The following is a 19131-nucleotide window of genomic DNA, read 5'->3' as shown; positions in this document are numbered from 1 at the left end:
CATTCCTGTCTACTGCTGTTTCTACATTTTCTCCTTTTTGTTTGCTTTCCTGATTTATGGTGTCCCCTGTCTTTTCTTTTGAGATTGGTGGTCTTCATGGGCATTGCTTTGCCTTGCTAACACTTCATAAGAAAGAAGTTTCTGGTTCTTATCATAGAATAAATTGTACTTATGTGCTAAAGGTACAAGTATTAGGATACTGCTTGTGCTTTATTTCAGTTAGATCCAGATTAAGATAAATTGTGATTCAAGAAGATCTCTTCTAGTAATTCAGATTATTTTTTATCTTTGATTTTCAGATTTCATGCACATATACCAATCAATTACTCATTTTGGTTCACTGGACAGTAGGGCAAAAGAAATGTACTTTTCCAAGAGTAAATTACCAGTTTTGTGTGTATGCTTCCTGCATTGTTCTGTATTGGAATGTAGTAGCACATTGAGAGGTTGCTTTGTGGCATGAAAAGATTTTTGTTTTAGGGAGCTTATATTTTAAGAAACCAAAATATATTCTGATGGTTGAGGACATAAGACATTGTAATAGAAACTAGGTCAACTTTTCAATACTTTCATCAAAGCACCCACAGTTTCCATTTCTTTGCAAGTGAAGTGAATCTCATTGAAACAAAGTGGCTGGTGTATATTCAGCACACCTTTAAAATAGAGTAGTCTGTTTTAAAGGAGAAATTGGTGCCAATCTGATTTGTTTCCACTGTGTTTCTGTGTTGGAATGGAGGAAGTTTTGTAACCTCTCTGCTGTTCTGCTGTCCATTGACTACTTAGTAAACCAGGGCAGAGTTAGCCATTTGAATGTGTACCCTGCTGAAGGTCAGGCTACAGGAGACCCCAGCAGATGGGTCTAAGATCACAATTAGGAAAAAAGTATAGAAAGTTACATTAAATGGAAATGAAAGATATCATTAAGTACATTTCTATAATTATCATCACAGGTCTTTCAGAAAGAGGGCTCCCAGCAGTAAGTTAAGAATCTTTCTACTCTTTCCTATTTTTATTTCTAAAAATTGCCGCCTTAGGCTATTTTAAGAAAATACGACACCATTCTTTCTTTGCCCCATTCTGTTATCTTACTACCTTACGTGAGCTCTTAATATATATGTAAAAATATCTGTTTTGCAACCATCCATAAGGCTCAGAAGACATATATAACCTAACATATTAATTGAAAGTGAAGTGTCAGGGTGCCTGCCTGGCTCAGTGGGTGGAGCATGCGGTTCTTGATCTTGGGGTTGTAGGTTTGAGCCCTATGGTGGGTGTGGAGATTACTTTTAAAAATTAAAAATCAAAAAAAGATTAAAGGGTGAATTTTTTTGCATGTGTATGTCACTCTCTTGGTATAGAACTTTATAGCTAGAAACTTTTTTTGCAGGGGAGGGGCAGGATTTCTTTACTCCAAATATTTAGTTGTAACAATAGAAGAATATCTTTTAAATCTTCTAACAAGATGTAATGAATAAACCTTTGTGTGCAAAAAAAAAAAAGTATAGAAAGAAAAATGAACAAAGTTGACTTATTTTTCTAAGATTTAACTTTGTTTTCATTGGAAAAGTGAAACATCTTCATTCATTTAAAAGAAATTTGAGGGCAGCCCCGGTGGTACAGTGGTTTAGCACCGCCTGCAGCCCAGGGCGTGATCCTGGAGACCCTGGAGAGGGTCACGTCAGGCTCTCTGTATGATGCCTGCTTCTCCCTCTGCCTTTGTCTCTGCCTCTCTCTCTGTCTCTATGAATTAAAAAAAAAAAAAAAAAATCTTAAAATAAATTTGAGAGCCTGCTGTATGCCACTCACTGCAATATAACCATATACCACCAGGTAGATCTCACAGGGTTTATATTTTAGTTGGAAGAGATGGAGAATAAATAAGTAAATGCATAGTACACCAGAGTTTGTGATACTACTGGGAAAAAAAAAAGCAGAACACTTAGAGTGGTGACTAAGTAGTACAGGGGTAGGAATGAAGTTCTTAAAAATATAGAGAGTAGTTGGGGACAGCCTCTCTGTTACCAGTGAGCAAGAGAGATAGGGGGAGACACAGACATAGACCTACTCAGAGAGGTTCAATGGATATGTGTTGGGGAGAAGAGGGGATAATTTAACATGGGACCTCATCATGTACAGGCAAAAAAGTGTCATCTCCTCACTTCAGACCCCAGAGACAACGGCTGTTAATGATTTTTTGTGTGTTCTCTGTAAAGAGCTGAGGCAGTACCTGATCCAGCCTCCATCTTTGTCCCATTGCAGGAGTTATGTGTGAGTATAGTCAGCACATAATTTGCAGAGTAGTGGATTCTGCATAGGTTGATGACCCTTGTCTTGGAGAATATAATAGTAGGGTAACTAAGAATAAGCTTGTATGTGTTTGGGAAGTGAGATAAAAAAATTTCTTCCCTAGAGAAATATAGTTCTCTACCTTCTTTACCTACATAGTCAATGTTCTATGAATAGAAGAAGTGACAGCCTAGATCTGGTACAGTTTCCTTTTGAGTACATTTGTTGCTTTGGTTTATCAAATATGCCTATCCCACTTATCTGTTGCTTTCCCTTTTGCTCATTTGACCAAGAAGCTCCTGCTTCCCAAAAGCCCTAATCATTGGTGTTTAATGGCTTCAGGGGCCATGTTATAGGTCACCATAATGGATTTCTGTTTTGCACTATTTTCCCTTTCCATATGTATGTTTAAGCATTGAAGGTTATTAAAGAATATACTGAGCCACTTGGCCTGGTTGACTTTGGTGGGATTGAGGAATAACCACCAACTATTTAGTGATTGATATTCTATGGTAACTACATATGGGATTGATATTCTATGGTAACTACATATGGGAAAGTAAAAGGGTAGTCGATTTCCAGAGTATTTGTGTCTTGAATCACCCATTCTTAACTTTCCCTCTCAAGATAATCTGGTTTAACTAGTCCTGTCCTTCAGTGAAAGAATCTGTTCTCCCTTTCTCTCTGTTGTTTGGAGTTTAGCTCTGCAACTTGACCTTGTTACCCTCTGTCCTTCTCCTTAATTATACCTATCTAGCTGTCATCCTGTTACTTAATATCATCCTTGGGAGATGACCTCAATCAGGAAACATTTATTTCCTTACCATCCTCTTCTCCTTTGGTCAACTGTGTCATCTTGCATAGGAAATACTCTAGGCGATCACAGATTCCCCTAATTTTGAAGTTGCTTTAAATAACTGGTTGATGTGTATTACTTCAACATTCACAGATGTTTGCAGTTGCCTTTTTTTTTTTTTTTTTTAAGATTTATTTATTTGAGAAAGAGAGTGAGCCAGCATGCTCATGAACACATGAATGGGGAAGGGCAGAGGGAGAGAGAAAGAATCTCAAGCTGACTCCCCACTGAGAGCAGAGCCCCATACAGGGCTGGAGCCCACAACTCAGAGATCATGACCTGAACTGAAACCAAGAGTCAGGTGCTTAACTGGCTGAGCCACCCAGGCACACCATGTTTGTAGTCGTCTTGAAAGTATGTTTTTCAGTGGCATTCTTCTTTTCAAAATCTTCAGTGAGACATGCTTCTTGTGGAAATATTTCTCTTTATGGCTCTTTTAAAAACATTTTGCTACTTACTCTTACTCAAACCAGAAGTTAAAGTGACTTTTGCTTGAATAAGTGTCAGATGTAACCCTTGAATCAGTATTGTCAACTGGCTTAGAATTATCTACGGTTGTGAATGTTAGATTTGGATTTTGGACTTCTTTTGGGATGAGATATGGAATGAGTCTTTAAAAATGTTAGCACAGTTCTTTGTTTTTTTGGAGGACAGTTGAACTGAGTTGTTTTAAAAATAATCAGGGTTGTCCAGTCTGCAATGTAAATAGGAATATTCTCCAATGTAGCAGCTCAGGATTCCAAAAAAAATGAGATAATTCTTTTAGGTTCTGAGTCTAGAGTATAGAATTTAGGACTGTGTCATTCCGGCCACCCATATATATAAATCTGTGCTTTCCAAGAGCTCTAATCCAGCCTGCAATAATGATCTGAGCTGTCTGATGGACAGTAATAGGCCCAACATAGTATTTGATAACCAGTGTCCTTCCTGCTAGAGGAGTGTGCTGGTCAGATAACCACTGTACTAGGGATAGGTTAGTACAGTGGTTCCCAACACTTTGAGAGCTTTTAAAAGCATGAATTCCCAGACATTCCGTTTAGAAATTGAGGTATGGGGGATGAGGAGGTAGCTTTGGGAGATTGTATTTTTTATTGTATTTTTAATTCTTTTATAAAACTTAATTATTTAAGTAATCTCTATACCCAATGTGAAGCTTGAACTCATGACCCCAAGATCAAGAGTCACTCGCTCCCCAGACAGCCAGCCAGGCGCCCCAAGAGATTCTATTTTTTTAAAAAGCTTTCCAGGTGATTCTGATCACCCAGATCTGAGGATGATGAAACCTGAACATTTGAGTTAAGCCACATATCTATGTGATTCCTCAGGTGGGTGGTTATTTAAATTAGTATTAAAAGTAGAAAAGAGGGCAGCCCCGGTGGCTCAGCGGTTTAGCGCCACCTTCAGCCCAGGGCTTGATCCTGGAGACCTGGGATCGAGTCCCAGGTCAGGCTCCCTCCCCAGGTCAGCAATCCCTATGGAGATTGCTTCTGTCTCTCTCTCTCTCTGTCTGTGTGTGTGTGTGTGTGTGTGTGTGTCTCCCATGAATAAATAAATAAAATCTTAAAAAAAATAAAAGTAGAAAAGAGGGACGCTTGGGTGGCACAGTGGTTGAGCATCTGCTTTCAGCTCAGGGCGTGATCCTGGGGTCCTAGGATTGAGTCCCCCATCGGGCTCCCGTAGAGCCTGCTCCTTCTGCTTGTGTCTGCCTCTCTGTCTTTTAAATTTTAAATAAAAATTTTTAAAAAATCTAAAAAAAAATAGAGAAGAATAGTTCATAGTAGTAGATGTGGTGGGAATTTGAAGTTGTCTACCTCTGTAGCCTGTATCATGTAGGAATTACAGATCTCACTGCCTGATGGAGGGTATGCCCAGCACTTAGTATGGTATGGAGGACTTCGTCTTATGAGGGAGGGAAACTCAGACGATATCTCCACTTCCCTTCTCCATTTTGAAATTGTGGAACAGATTTGGGAGAGGATGTTCTCATTGAAACTCAGCTGGACAATTTGTTTAAAACTCGACAGGAAGGGCCAATGTTACTTCCTGTCTGAAAAGGAAGTGCTGGCTTCCTTCCCTTCCTCCTTGGCTAGCTCTGGCCAACTTCTAATATGGGTGGGGGAGGGGATGATCATGTTAATACTTTTCACTAGCTACTCATCATGCCTTGGGAATCAGGTTACCATCATTGTTCAAGTGTGGAAACATCTACGTTCCCTTCTTTCCTCTTTTGAAACCTGGAGACGGGTGCTCTGTGGGCTCTTGTCTCCTTGCCCTTGTGTGAGAGCCCTGTGCTGGGTTTGGCTGTTGCAGTCCAGGATGCCTCTCAGTCTCCCAGCCATTACTTTACATTGAACCTTATACTTCCCCTGTATTCCCTGACATTTGAAAATAGATCAAGGAGCTGTAGGGAAGAAACAGAAATCCATTTGACGCTGAGGGGGTAGGTTGCGGAAAAGAGAACATAATTGGGCAGAAGGGAGTGGGTGACAAAGGTTTCTTATTTTTAAATTGAGCCAAGAAAACATTCCTTCTAAGTGGGGCCAGTTGGCACTCTTCCTGCTATTTTAGTCCTGGCTTCTCCTTCCTACTGCCCAGTCAATTGTATTAAGTGTTTGATGTGAGTTTGAACTGTGGTCTCTGGGGCTGGGGGGAGGGAGAGTGGTGGAAACAGCTGGTGCCTTCATCAAGCTATCTCAATTACGCTTCTTTTTAGAGTGTTTGGGGGTTGGGGGATGGAGGAATTGGATGTATGTTAGCAGAGCCCCAGCAACTCCCATGTAGTGGGATTGGATTCTCAGGCACTCTTAATACCATGTGGGATGCTGGCTAGTTGGAATGTAGCTAAACTTTCCTTGGTCACATTCTTTTCTCTGCCTCCCCGCCCCCCAATTCTTTCAGCTTTGGGCTTGATTTGGAAAGAGGGGTATGTGGGAAGTTAGATAGCAAAACAGATTCATATTCTTCCAACCATTGAGTATTCAGCTTAAGTCTTGTGCCCCTCCATTGAGTTTCTTCTTACCCATTCATTACTCCTTCGGTTGGGTTTTCTAAATATGTCCACAAACAGCCAGAGATACAATTAGAACCAGGATCTTTGGTGAAGTCATGCTGAATTGTAATCGGTTGGCTATACTGGTCTCCTTCCCTCCCTCACACCCTGGGGTGACTGTATTTCTGACTCAGCACTGCTTTTCTGTCTCACCTGCTCAGTTTGAGGCAGAGAACCTGCCAAGCATCCTTTTGAAGCAACAGCATTGATATGGGTGTGGCCAGTTCTCTGGGGTGAGTTTTTTACAGCCCTTTGTTTTTGTTTGTTTTAAAGTGTCTCCAAAAACTCCCCTGCTAGATTTTTGGTCTCCTTTTCTATAACTACCTCACATGATACTACTTAATTGTCTGATTTATTTGGCCTCGGCTATGGTGAGAGAGAATCGGATAAGAATAGTAACAATTGGGGACACCTGGGTGGCTCAGTTGGTTAAGTGTTCGACTTTCAGGTCATGATCTCACCCTGTGTCAGGCTCTGCACTCAGGGTGGAGCCTGCCTGAGATTCTTTCCTCCCTTTGCCCCTCCCAACTCATGTTCGCTTGCACTGTGTACTCGCATGCTCTCTCTCTCTCACTCACTCAAATAAAATCTTAAAAAGAATACTAACAATTGGAACTACTTTTTCAGTTATATTTTTGTAAAGATTTAGTTTATTTATTAGAGAGCAGAGGGAGAGGATCTATCTATAGCAGACTCATGTTGGGCATAGAGCCTGACGTGGGGCTCCACCCCACCACCCTGAAATCATGACCTGAGTTGAAATCAAGAGTCAGACTCTTAACTGACTGAGCCACCCAGGTGCCCCTCAGTTATTCTTTTTTTGTTTTTTTTTTTTTTTTAAATGAGAGACACAGAGGTAGGCTCCCTGCGGGGGCCCTATGCAGGATTTGATCCTAGGACCCCAGGATCATGACCTGAGCCAAAGGCAGATGCTCAACCACTGCCCAGGTGTCCCTCCCCTCAGTTATTCTTGAGAGAAAAAGGGAGTTAGTTTGATTCAATGCTAGGTAAGATCTTAAACTTTTGTGTGTGTGCTTCAATGATAGTTTGCAGTGGCTAGGCTCTACTATTGAAGTTCTGTTCTATAGCTAGTGTTGCTAGCTACCCACTTTTCTACCCAGCTGTAGAATGGCTGACTGTTGTATATACTCCTGCCCTACCTCCTTCCATCTAGTTAGGTCAGATCCAGATATGGGCAAATTCCTTCTAAGTTATGCTGTTTCAGACTTAGGCTCCTTTTGCATCATATACTGTCTAAATGAGGGTCAGCCGAGACTACTTCTAGCAGATCCAAGAAGAAGGGGGAAGGAGTTTTTAAGGAGAGGAAAAAATGAGAAATGATAACATATTACTAGTCTCCTGGTTGGAGAACTCTGTGCTGAACCTGTGTTATGCTTTATGCAAAGGGAATTGAGCCCTGTGGGCAAAGGGTGTTTCTTCTTTGGATTTCAAGAATCTCTGGCTAATAGATTAGCTTGACTTCTATCTGCATCTTTGCTTCTGGGGTTTAGGGCTAACGTCCAATGGGCTTGTACAAGATAACAGAAGAATGCATCATTTGTCCCATTCTTGGAATTAGCTGAGGACCCTTATTAGAAAGGAAGGCTTTTTTTTCCCCCTCCCTTTCCAGAAGAGGTTCCAAATCTACAGCCCCCAACCCACTCCAGAGGGAGTAGTGAGCAGGAAAGGCTGAGATTGCTGTCTTGACCTCTTTGCTGCCAGGACTACTGTGCAATTTTAGTACTCCCCTCATTCCCTCGGGAAGTAGAGAACTTTGCTCCCAGCACCTGCTGGTGCTTATCCTGCCTCTTTGTAGGGTGGAGCCTGCTGCCTTTGTTTGTTCTCTGTGGGGCCTCTAAGAATCAACTTTATGCTTGTGGGGAAAGGTTTGAAAGACTTTGGAAACAGTGGAAATGGGTGATAGAGAAGGTGACAGAGGATATGTGTTTTAAAGTACTTCTCCAGGTGGGAATGTTCCATTGACTGCATCCAGAGTGGCAACCAGATTGCCATAGTGAAGTTTTCTTTGGGATGAATCACATGCTTCTGAACTGAATATCAGAGCAGCAGCGGCTTTAAAATTCCCGGTACCATGCCTCCAAAGTGAAGAAACTGGCCAAGTAGGAATCTTAAAAATCCCCTCACCCCCTTCAAACCCTTAGATCCACACATAGTATCTTTCTGTGGATTCTTAAAGGCCTGAGCTTTGTCCTGGGTAGTGTTGGTTTGGGGCAGGGAGGAGGGTTGTTTTCCCGAACATGATAAGGAACTGAGCAGGGCAAAGTGGGAGCTCTGACTGGTGATTGGTGGATGGGACGCCCTGGAATGCGGTTGGCCTGCAGCCCAGAATCCAGCACTTTGTATTTGTTTGTTTCTGGGAGACTGTGGTCTGGTGCTACTGTGACAGGAAGTGAGAAAGCTGGGAGTGGGGGGACGGAGAGGGGCCGTGTCTTTGTGGTTCTCCTGTGAAATCTCTTTGTCCCTGGAGAGCAGCTCTGCTCCAGGGCTCTACCGAGAAGAGAGCAGTCTTTGTGTGTCTAATGGGTCTCGGATCATCTAGCTACTCTGACGGATTAGGGAGTGTGAATTCTGACTGTGGCCTTTTGCATCTCAGCACTTGAGTTATATAAATGGCCTCCATCTCCTAGCATTGGGGAATCTCACTGAGTTTTATGTGTGTTACTGTTATTTATAGATCTCTAGGATTTAATTAAGAAAGGAATTCTAGAAATAGATGTTTATGTAATGTTTATTCACTCTATATTGCAAATACTTTGTTAGTTCTGAAAGGGATGGAGTGAAACAGGTAATGCTGGGGCCCAACATTTTTCATTTCATCCTTCCAGTTGGCACCCTACTACACATAGAGCTAGAGAAACCTACCCATTCTTTGATTTCAGTATTTGGAGGTAATGGAAATTCACTGTTTGCACATCACCAGGGAATGGTTGGTAGTTTCCTGGGAATTTACCCCTTCTGTCTAGACTGAAATAGCACCTGTAGCACTCTCTGTGCCCCTCCTCCTTCATTTCCCCCCTTGTTTTGTGTTTTCCCTGCCCTCCATTCCAGCTGTGAAACAGGCATCTCTTCTAACTCTGTAGATTGGGTGGCTGAGTCCTCAACTTCTTGCCAAGCTGGCTAGTCCCTGAGCACACACACAAACCAGCCTTTGATTGCTCAGGAGGACAGCTGCCCCAGAGGCAGATTGCTAACATACCGCTAGAACAATCCCTCCCCTCTGTTCCTATGTGGCCAGTACAATCTTCCCTGCTTCTAGTTCCTTCTGTTTCCCACCCAGCTCGGATCTCTGCTTTTGGTTTAGTGAGATGCCACATTAAAAATGAGAGTAGTAGTATTTATGATTTTCTTTCTTGAGGTGGGGATGATTTGAGAATATGGCATGTTGCCAGATTTCTAGAGCAGACCCTCCACTGGAAGAGATGGTTATATAAAAAGTTATATTACTTTAACCCTAGCATCTTCCCTCCTGAATTCTTATTCCTTTATAAAATGAGGTAGATTGCAAGCTATTCTTACTCAGAATTGAGTTAAGTTCTTGCTCATTAAAGTGAAGGTAATACCCAGAGGCACCTGGGTAGCGCAGTCAGTGAAGTATCTAACTCTTGATTTTGGCTTTTGATTTCGGCTTAGGTTGTCAGATCGAGTGGCATGTCAGGCTTCATGCTGAGCACATACAGTCTGCTTGAGATTCTCTCCCTTTCCCTCTGCATCCCCCAACTCCTGCCAGCTCATGTGCATGATTTCTCTCTCCTTCTCCCTCAAATAATAAATCTTAAAAAAAAAATTTTTTTTTGATGAAGTGAAAGTAAGACTCAAATCTGTTAGCTTCCGTACCATTCTCTCCAGTTGCTTTTGGTCAGCTTCTCTATTGGAATTAGAAGGACTTAACTACAAGATGTGTAGAAAGTTCATACCCTCTTTACTCTCTCAGGAAGAAGGAATACAGACTGGGAGAACAGATGCCTTTCCACCACTCACTGGCTCTATGGCCTTGGGCAGGATACTTAGTTCTTCTGATGTCAGTTTACTCCTTTGTAAAAAGGGGCCAGTGTCACCCCAGAAGTTGTTGAGATGATTATGTATGATAACTTAGAGGGGGAGATCAGTAATTAACTCACAACTTTTCTTCCCCCGTAAGATCAGATTTTCTTCTTTCTTTTATAGAGGGAAAAACATTTCCTTCAGCATTCGGTCCTATAACTGAAATAGGCAGGACCTTTACGCTTTCTCTGATTTCCTCAGACTCTCTGTTCCTTGTCTCAAAAGCCAGGTATGTTCTAAACCTGATGGAAGGGTGTCTTATTGGTCTTTTCAGTACTTTGAGGAAGCAGGACTGTAAATGTGACTCAATTACTTGCTTTCAGCTTTCCCAAGTCACTGTCAAAGAATGGGCAAGGAAATGGTGAGATTGCCATAGCTAGAAAGTAAGGGGTTTGGTGAGAAGCTGCCTCTTTAAAAAAAGGAATGTGAGCTCAAACATTTGGGTGACCTCTAGAAAACCCTAAGGTTAAGCTTTTTTTCCATGAAAAAAAAATTTTTTTTTTCTAGCCTGCAGTAGGAAAGGGTATAAGGTGTCCTAGTTAATTTTAGGATTTCTCTTTTATGACATAGGAGTTGCATAATACCTTCCTAGTTTGATTAGACTTTTTCTCATTTCCCATTGTGTACTTGACCTCCCTCTTTCTCCCTTCTCCGGTAGAAAGGAGAAAAGCATTTAGCCTCTCCCCTTCCTCCAGTCTGACACCTCCTTCTTTTTGTCCCTCCCTCTTATCTTTGTTTCCTTATCGGCCTCTCCCTAAAGCTCTGCCTTCTCCTTATAAGGCTAGGTGAGGCTTCTTTGGCAGGGTTGCATCCGGGATCCAGGTAAGTAACTCCTGTGTCTCAGACTTTCAGTATTGAGAGAAAATTCAGCCTTGTCTGTCCCAGTGGAGGGCCTTGGAGAGGCACATGGGTAATGAGGGTGGAGAAGGAGGCGGCCTGGCCTGAGAGATCAGAAGGACTTGTTAGACCAGTCCTGTGTGTGTGTCATACGTGCCCCAGAGAGAAGCAGGTTTTGTTTCTTTCCATACCCTTTCGTCCTGGGCCCCCTCACTAGCTGAGAGCCACACCCTTCCTTTGCTTCAGAGCCAGTCCAGCATTCAGCCATTTAGAATGTTATGGTTTGGGGGGTTCCCAGAACACTGAGTAGGGGAAAAGAGAACAAGGAGAATGTTCCATCTGGTTTCTGAATTTAGGGTCAAGATGATGGAAGTTTTTTTTTTTTTTTTTTTTTCCTTTTAAAGTCACAGTAAAAACTAAATCCTTATAGGTAACTTTGGGTAAGGATAATAAGACTAAAGTGAGTTTAAGGTGTCTTGTTGACCTATAGAGATTACCAGCTCAACCTCCTTTTAACAAAGAATATTTTTAAGAAACCCAAAACTATATATTTTATTTTCCTTCTTTTCTCTGAAACCCCAATCAGAAGTATTGAAGATAGTGATTTGTCAAAGACTCCTTAATTCATCAGAGAGGTTCGTGGTGGACACAATGAGACCCAGTCTTTCCCTGTGAAAGTGAAAGTCCTCAGTCAGCCTCTTGGGTGCTTATAAGTGGAAAAGCTAGGCCTTGCATCAGGCTGATGCACAGGGAAGCTCAGATGCTAACACCTAACACATGGCCATTTCCAGAATATCAGTTTTATAACTCTGAGGAATGATCATTTGGGATCGTGACATGAGCAGAATCTTCTCTAGGCCTTAATACAAATCACATCCAGGGACTTGGGCTTAGTGTGGGAGTAAGTCTTCCCAATAAAGGGGGCAGGAGTACTGGACTTATGCTTACTGAGCTTAGGATGGTGGAACATCAGGTAGTAGGTGAGGTGCTTAGATCTTGGACTTGTACAAGCACTCTTGGTGGTAAAAAGCCAGAGGAAAAACATATTCCTTTACTTTAAAAACAAAATGGCAGTTTTCTGTGTATGTGGTTGAATAGGAATAATTGCTTTGAATTTTGGAGCACATGTCATTTTAGGGATTTAGAAGACCTACCTTTGTTGGCTTGAGTGTTATGTAGTACAGCTCTATGGTCTTACAGGTGCTATATTTTACTGATTGGTATTCTTCAGTACAAGGCTCAGTGTGCTCTCTAAAACAGCCATTTGAAATCCCTAGGATGACATAGAAGAGGAGTTTTGCATATCCTTGCTTTTAGAGGGAAGGCATCACTTTGTGACATTGGTTTTGATTTCATAATAAAAAAGAAAGGAAGGAGGAAAGCTGGCTTTGGGATTGGCTGCAGAAGATAAAATTTCCTTCCTAAGAAACCCAAAGACTCTTTTGTGGGGTTTAGATTTTTTCCATCTCAAATGGAAAATGGAGGACAAATACTTTTTCCTCTTTCCATAAGGGCTAGCTTACCTAATTCTGGTCATGTCTTTGGATATCTTTATCAGAATAGCATGGATGTAGGAAAGAAGTTCAATCCCCAAGCCTATGGTTTTACATATATTAGCCCATTAAAGCTAAACCCTGACAAGTAATAAAAGTGAAGATTACAGGAGTTATAACTTCTCCTGAGAGCTAGTTCTCACAGCTAGTTTTGGGCAGGGTGAGGACTAGGACCTCAGGTCTTTTGACCCCTAGTCTGAAATTTTATTTTGTTTTTCCCTTTTAGAGTGTGAAGAATTCCTGTAGTTTACTGGGCTACTTGTAAAACAGTGAGGGGACCATGTGGAGACATGTGTGGTTTATTCAAAAGTCCTATTAACACCACCGAACTTGGGATCCCTGGGTGGCGCAGCGGTTTGGTGCCTGCCTTTGGCCCAGGGCGCGATCCTGGAGACCCGGGATCGAATCCCGCATCGGGCTCCCGGTGCATGGAGCCTGCTTCTCCCTCTGCCTGTGTCTCTGCCTCTCTCTCTCTCTCTGTGACTATCATAAATAAATAAAATAAAAAAAAAAAAAAAAAAAAAAAAAAAACACCACCGAACTCTAGTCCCTTTTGTTAGCTATTTGTGGTAGTGGTAGTGTTTGTATCAGTAACCATATTAATAGATTGCTGGTGTCAAGACATTTTTCTAAGTACTTTATGTGAATTGTCTCACGTACTTCTCACAACTACCTTTACGTGTATTTTATTTCTCCCATTTTACAGAAAAGGAACCTGATTAAGTGGTACTTTGCCCTAAGTCCTACAGCTAAGAAGCAGTGGAGCTGGGATTTGAACCTAGTCTGATTCCAAAGCCTGTATTCTTAACTTCTAAGAATCATATTTCCAAATATCATTCCTATGGCCAGGTTACATCCCATCCCAGGGACTGCCTTATTGCTGATATTTTTTACCTAGCTACCTGGTTGGCATCGTCTCTTTGGTCTGTCTGGGTATTTGGTCCAATTTAACTTTTGGTTTGAGTTTCTTACAGAAGAGACTGAGTTTTTACCATTGGCATTGCCTGAACCTTGCTATAGACTTACAGGTCTATAGGATCTATGGCTTGTTAGAAGTAAAAGCAATTATAGTCTTAGGGTAAAGTCTAGTCTTAGGAGAATGGCAGGACTCACCTTATGTGTAGCCTTCCTCCTCTTAATTTGAGAATTCCTTGATGGTGTTTTTGTGGTGAGAACTAGTATAATTCATTTGAAAATATTAAGAAAGGTGTTGGCCTGGACTCCCATGACTTTCTTGACTAATTGCCGAAGTCTGGTAATGGTTTGCAGATTCTGATCTAAAGCATTTTTTTTTTTATGTGTATGGCATGAGTGAAGACTCCTCAAATCTGAGTTGTGAGGCAGTGTATTATATAACAGCTTTCTTTCCACTTTTTTTCCTTCTCTTATTTGTTTCTGTTCTCCCATTTATATCATCTGTGTAGATATTATGAAAAACCCTTTAAAGAAAAGTGAAGGCCCCCCCCCCCCACATTTTTCCTGTGATATTTGGGCAGAAAGCACAAGTACTATGAGGGAGGGTGACTGGACTGTCTATCTTATACTGGACTTGCACTTTCTGGACTTAACAGCATGTAGTAGAGAGAGAACACAGGCTTTGGAACAGAATAGATCCGAGTTTAAATTCAGAGTTTGCTATTAAACCGAGACCTTGGGTAATTTCTTCACCTAGAGCCTGTTTTCTCATTTGCAGTAAAACTTCCTTCCTTAGGGTTGTAAGTATTGCCATGATAATAAATGTAGAACACTTAGTAGTTGTTAGTTCTTTTTCACCTTCCCTTTCACTGTGGTCATAAACTGCTAAAGTCTCAAATGTGGGATCAGAACTGATGTGTAACGCTGCACTCTGTGTCCCAGAAACACTGGTCTAGATGGGACCTCCTAGTAAATAGAGCTGGAGCAGGGGAACCCGCTTATCCACTCCTCAGAACCCAGTTATGCTTTTGATCCTGTTAGTCTCACCTACTAGTTCACAAAATAGTTTTCGGCTGAGGCATTACCATTAAGTATTATAATTGGGGGATAGAAACTAACTCCTGAAACAACTTAATACCTCACATTTGTATGGCATACATTATCTTACCAGATCCTCTTAGCGACTCTCAGTTGAACTGGGCTGGTGATGTTGGCATCTTACAGATGAGAACATGGCAGTGACTTTTTGCCATTGTTGGCTAGTGGCAGAACCTGGCCTGGGACCGGTCTCTTGCAGCCTATCCTACATAGCCTCTGCTTCTGCCATCTTTCAGGCAGAAAATCTCCCCGTGCCATTAGGCTAGGAATCTGATCCTCTTTCTGTGCTATCCTCTTCTCCAAATTAGAGCTAGATGGTCAGCCTTTAAAGCCAAGAAGGTAGGAAGAGATCTTGCTTCCTGACCTAGAGCCCTGGCTAGTTTTCCTACTGTCCTTTAACTCCCTTTTTAGAATTAAAGTTGTAGGGGTAAAAAGTAGCTGTTTATGACAGGATGACAATTTCTCTGCAGCAGGGAGTGTTGTCACCGTATGCCCCGTAATAGTGGTAGTTTGGGCTTTTATTAGCAAAGAAGATTACAGGGCGAGGCTGCCAGAGTGGTAACTGCAGTTCAAGCCCTGTTGAAACCTAGAATGGAGGAATCTCTTGCGCTTGAGTCCTCTTGATGTGGATGGCTCAGAGGTTATTATCATATGTAGTGGATAAGGGCAGTGCTTAAAATGAAGCATTGGAGATGAAAAGGGAGCAGCATTTTAAAATTTTATTTTATTATTATTTTTAAATGAGGATACTTCTTAAAGACTTTTGAGTAGCTTTTTGGGATGTGGGGTAGAAATATGAAAACTCGGCAATAGACCAGAAGAAAGAGCAGGAGTAAGTGACTGCAGGAGCCTGGAGCCAGGGCCAGAGATTTAGAAGGGCTGCCACATTCTTGGATTTAGGTGCTGTATTCACTGGAAGGAGTCTTAGTGGTAGAGGATTAATTAGGGAGTTTATTGGGCACCTGTCTATCTGTTGCTCTGGGTGCTCTTGCTCACAGAATGCTGCATGTACTCTGAAGCAAACAGGCCCCAGCGTTTGTGTTGGTAGGGCTCTGGGGAGCGTGGGAAAGGGAACTGAAGCAAAAGGCCCAGCCTAGGCTAGTCCCCACATGTCTTCCACACTACGACAATTGCGTTGATTTCTCAATGTCTTTGTGGGCATGCTGGGACTAGGCTTTGAGGTTTCTGCCTTAGAGGTGGGAAGGAAGGGGAAGGGCATTCTAACAACAAAATCTACACCCCCCCCACCCCCCAATTTGGTTGCTGGGAATAGAGGGTAAGTGAATTTTTATCCATATTATAACCTACTCCTCATTCTGTACAGAAGTAATTCTTGACAGTAGAGTCCAGGTTTTAATAAAAACTACATCCAAGGTCCATGTATCTGAAGACAGAGCAAAGTCCAAAGGGCATTTGTCACATTAAGCAATTCCAAGTCATATTTTATACTACTCCCTTCCACTCCCAGATTGTCTTTCTCCAAATACCTGCCCCGTTCCTCTTATTTTTTAATGTTTTGTGTATATTTTATTTTCCTCTCAATCCCATTTTTCCTCCAAATATTTCTGCAGCTCTCTCCTTCCTGCTTCCTCCTTGCTGTGGTGGCTGGGATGCTTCTCCCATGATTTTTTGAATCTAGACTGGGCTGTTCTCTGTGTTAAACCAATCAATTACGACCTTCTCTTAACAGGTGTGTATGGAAATGTTTATTAAGAAAAAAATTTTTAAGTGCCTTTTTTCTTTATGGGGGGTTAAAAAGAGGGTGGGGAATAGGGGAAGAGAGATCATTTTAAATCCTCTGGACATGGTATATGTTAGACTGGTCATATCACCTATAGCTAGTTTATAAGCAAGAAACTGTTGAGTCCAACTGTATGACTATAGTGCCCCTCCATTTACTGGCCAACTTGCAGTTAATGGAGTAGGGAATGGGGAACTCATTGTAAGTATCATTTATTATATAAATAACACACAAATCTTTTAGATACTTGGATATTTATCCAGAGTTGGAAGAAGTAAAGATGTAAAAATAGAGTTGGTTTATTTAGAACTTTCGGCAGGATAACAGGGATGTAGGAAGTTCCAGCCGTTGACTGTCTGGAAGTTAGAATATGAACTACTGCGAGGGGCATTTTCAGAGTTTGAGCCTAATGCTCATTTTCCTATTTCTCAAAGAGATGAAGGTTGCTGCAAGTCGTGCCTTTTTACATACAGAATTTTTTGTGTTTTTACTGCTCTCTTGTCTCCTTTAGCCAAGGCACACGGTTTACCTTCACTATTAATAGTATAGCATAGTCTTGAAAAGTAGAAAGGCTCCTTCATAAATGTATTCAATATATGAGGGCCTTCATTTTGTTTCCTGCTTTTGACAGTAGGAAGTTTTTTAGTATTTCCATTATGAGTGGCATTTTAATTTAGCATATTTATTTAGTATATTTTGCCACTATTGAGGCAATTTCAGTGTTCAAATTTGGAGAGGTTAAGTAAGATCTGTAGGTCCGTACTGCTCCCTTAATTCTAGAAAAGGCTTGCCCCTGCAGGACAGTGAGTGTTGGTCTGTACCGTGGAGTTACAACTTTCACTGAGTTGATGCCAGCAAATTTTTCCAGGGAAAAATAATGTAATATTAATCTCTGGTCAGGACTACGTCTCTTAGCCATATTCTCCCTCTCCTGCCAACAGTGTAGAGGTGGATCTAGTTGCCCCTTTCCATTCACTGGTTATTTCTGGTGAGGTGTTAAAAGGGTAGTGGGCAAAGGATGCTGCTTAAGCAGACACTGGTGATGGGCTCTTAGGCTTGGTGGTGGCTGGCTTTCTGCATTGCAGTAAAACCACAAGAGGGCATCTTTGGCTCTGGGATTAATGATTCATCTGTCTTCTCTGACCTGTGACCTTTTCTCTCCTCTCCCGTACCTTCTCTCGGTAGTGTGAAGTGAGGGGGGCCTTCTCCCTCCTTGCTCCTCCCTCTGTGATCCACACCTTCCTTTTTACCCTGCCCTGCGGCGGCTCCGCCCTTTACCTTCATGGACGACTCAGAGGTGGAGTCGACCGCCAGCATCTTGGCCTCTGTGAAGGAACAAGAGGCCCAGTTTGAGAAGCTGACCCGGGCGCTGGAGGAGGAACGGCGCCACGTCTCGGCGCAACTGGAACGCGTCCGGGTCTCACCACAAGATGCCAATCCACTCATGGCCAACGGCACCCTCACCCGCCGGCATCAGGTAACCCCTCTATCCATCAGACCTGCAGGTAGGACTTTGGCATGGTCATAGAGAGGCTGTGATCCTACATGGAAAACTACTTTCCTTGTGGTTATGGGCTATCCAGTGTCCATGCTTCATGGTGAACCTTTCCAGCACTGATGTGAGAGATAGGGGGTATTGCTGCTCTGCTGAGCTGAATGCACTTATCTTGAGAAGCATCTCTCTGACTTCCTGTTTTGCTGGAGTGGGGTTCCTGGGTTGGGATGTAATTCTAGTCATGGTAGATCCTATAGTTTGGAGCTATACTCAAGGACCTTCTGTTTTCTCCGATTTCCCCCTGCCCCAACTTGGTATCAAAAATTCAGGAAAGTAAATGCCTGCTTAGTGGTTGGTGAAATTGGCCATCTTGTACTCTCAGCTCCAGTTCAGTCTCCCTCAGGGAACAGTCTGCTCAGAAGGTGTTTCAGTGTCTATAAATTGTGTATTCTTGTTCCGTATTGTCCTTGTATGCTTGTTTTGTTGGCTTTGCAAATTGTGTCTTGGAGGGGGATGGTCATTGTTAATTCTTTTGGTTGGAGCTGGAGAAGGAGCATCGTGCTGCTATTTAACCCAGATAACCACAGGAGCCAGTGGTCTCTGGGTTGGCTGACTCTGTGATATGACTTGGGGGAGTTGGTATTAGAAATGAGAAGTATCTTGTGTTCCCTATGGTTTCTCTGGTCTGACTTTGCTGTGATGTAATCTGTCTGAGGGTATGTGTTTGTAGAGTAGACCTTGCCTGGTAGACTCTATCTTATGAGATTTCTGGTGGGAACTAACAGCAGTGCTTATGCTCTAATCTAATAGTCCTTTTCATTGATTACTTATTTTTTAAGACAGAGAAGATCCCTCATGCTGAGAAGCATATTGCATGAGAGGACAAAAGTCCATGTAGGGGGTGATCAGGAACTTGGGAGATAGTATGTTTGCAACGTTTCTAGGATTTTTATAGGAACCAGATAGTGTTAGGAGTGAGAGGTATATATTGAAAGGGGTGAGCAGGACTGCCCAGGCTTGGAGATGGTGGGGAATTCCAGGATTTAGTACTGGGTTTCTCTCTTTCTTTTATTTTTAACTTCTGTTCAGCAATGAAGCCACACCCTTCCTTCTTCCTGAGAGTAATGTTTAACTTCCTTTCCCTGCAGCATTACACTCCCTATGTAATGGGAGTAGGGTGGGAGAAGTCTCCCAAGATGGCTGGATCTCACGGTTTCCTATTGGAAGAGGAGCAGTCAA

At 42.2% G+C, this 19131-nt stretch overlaps 1 protein-coding gene across 19 annotated transcripts in view; it reads left to right on the top strand.

Moving 5' to 3' along the window:
• The window catches only part of CTNND1 (catenin delta 1), a 53913-nt gene that overhangs the window by 13370 nt on the left and 21412 nt on the right, over window positions 1-19131 (top strand). For 16 of the 19 annotated variants that reach the window (XR_007403678.1, XR_007403679.1, XM_025452256.3 and 13 more), the window contains 2 exons: window positions 16228-16346; window positions 17583-17874. The exons of 2 other annotated variants lie outside the window; for them this stretch is intronic. Coding sequence is in view for 15 of the 17 variants with exons in the window: in XM_025452256.3 (XP_025308041.1) it covers window positions 17680-17874 (195 nt within the window). In the remaining 2 variants the exon portion in view is untranslated. The remainder of the gene's footprint in view (window positions 1-16227; window positions 16347-17582; window positions 17875-19131) is intronic. One more of the 19 variants, XM_035701825.2, reaches the window with a different exon arrangement.

This window comes from Canis lupus, chromosome 18 (genome assembly GCF_003254725.2).
Source record: "Canis lupus dingo isolate Sandy chromosome 18, ASM325472v2, whole genome shotgun sequence".
Classification (NCBI taxonomy): Eukaryota; Metazoa; Chordata; class Mammalia; order Carnivora; family Canidae; genus Canis; species Canis lupus.
The sequence above is the reverse complement of the archived record's forward strand: the minus strand, read 5'-3'. Positions and strand labels throughout refer to the sequence as shown.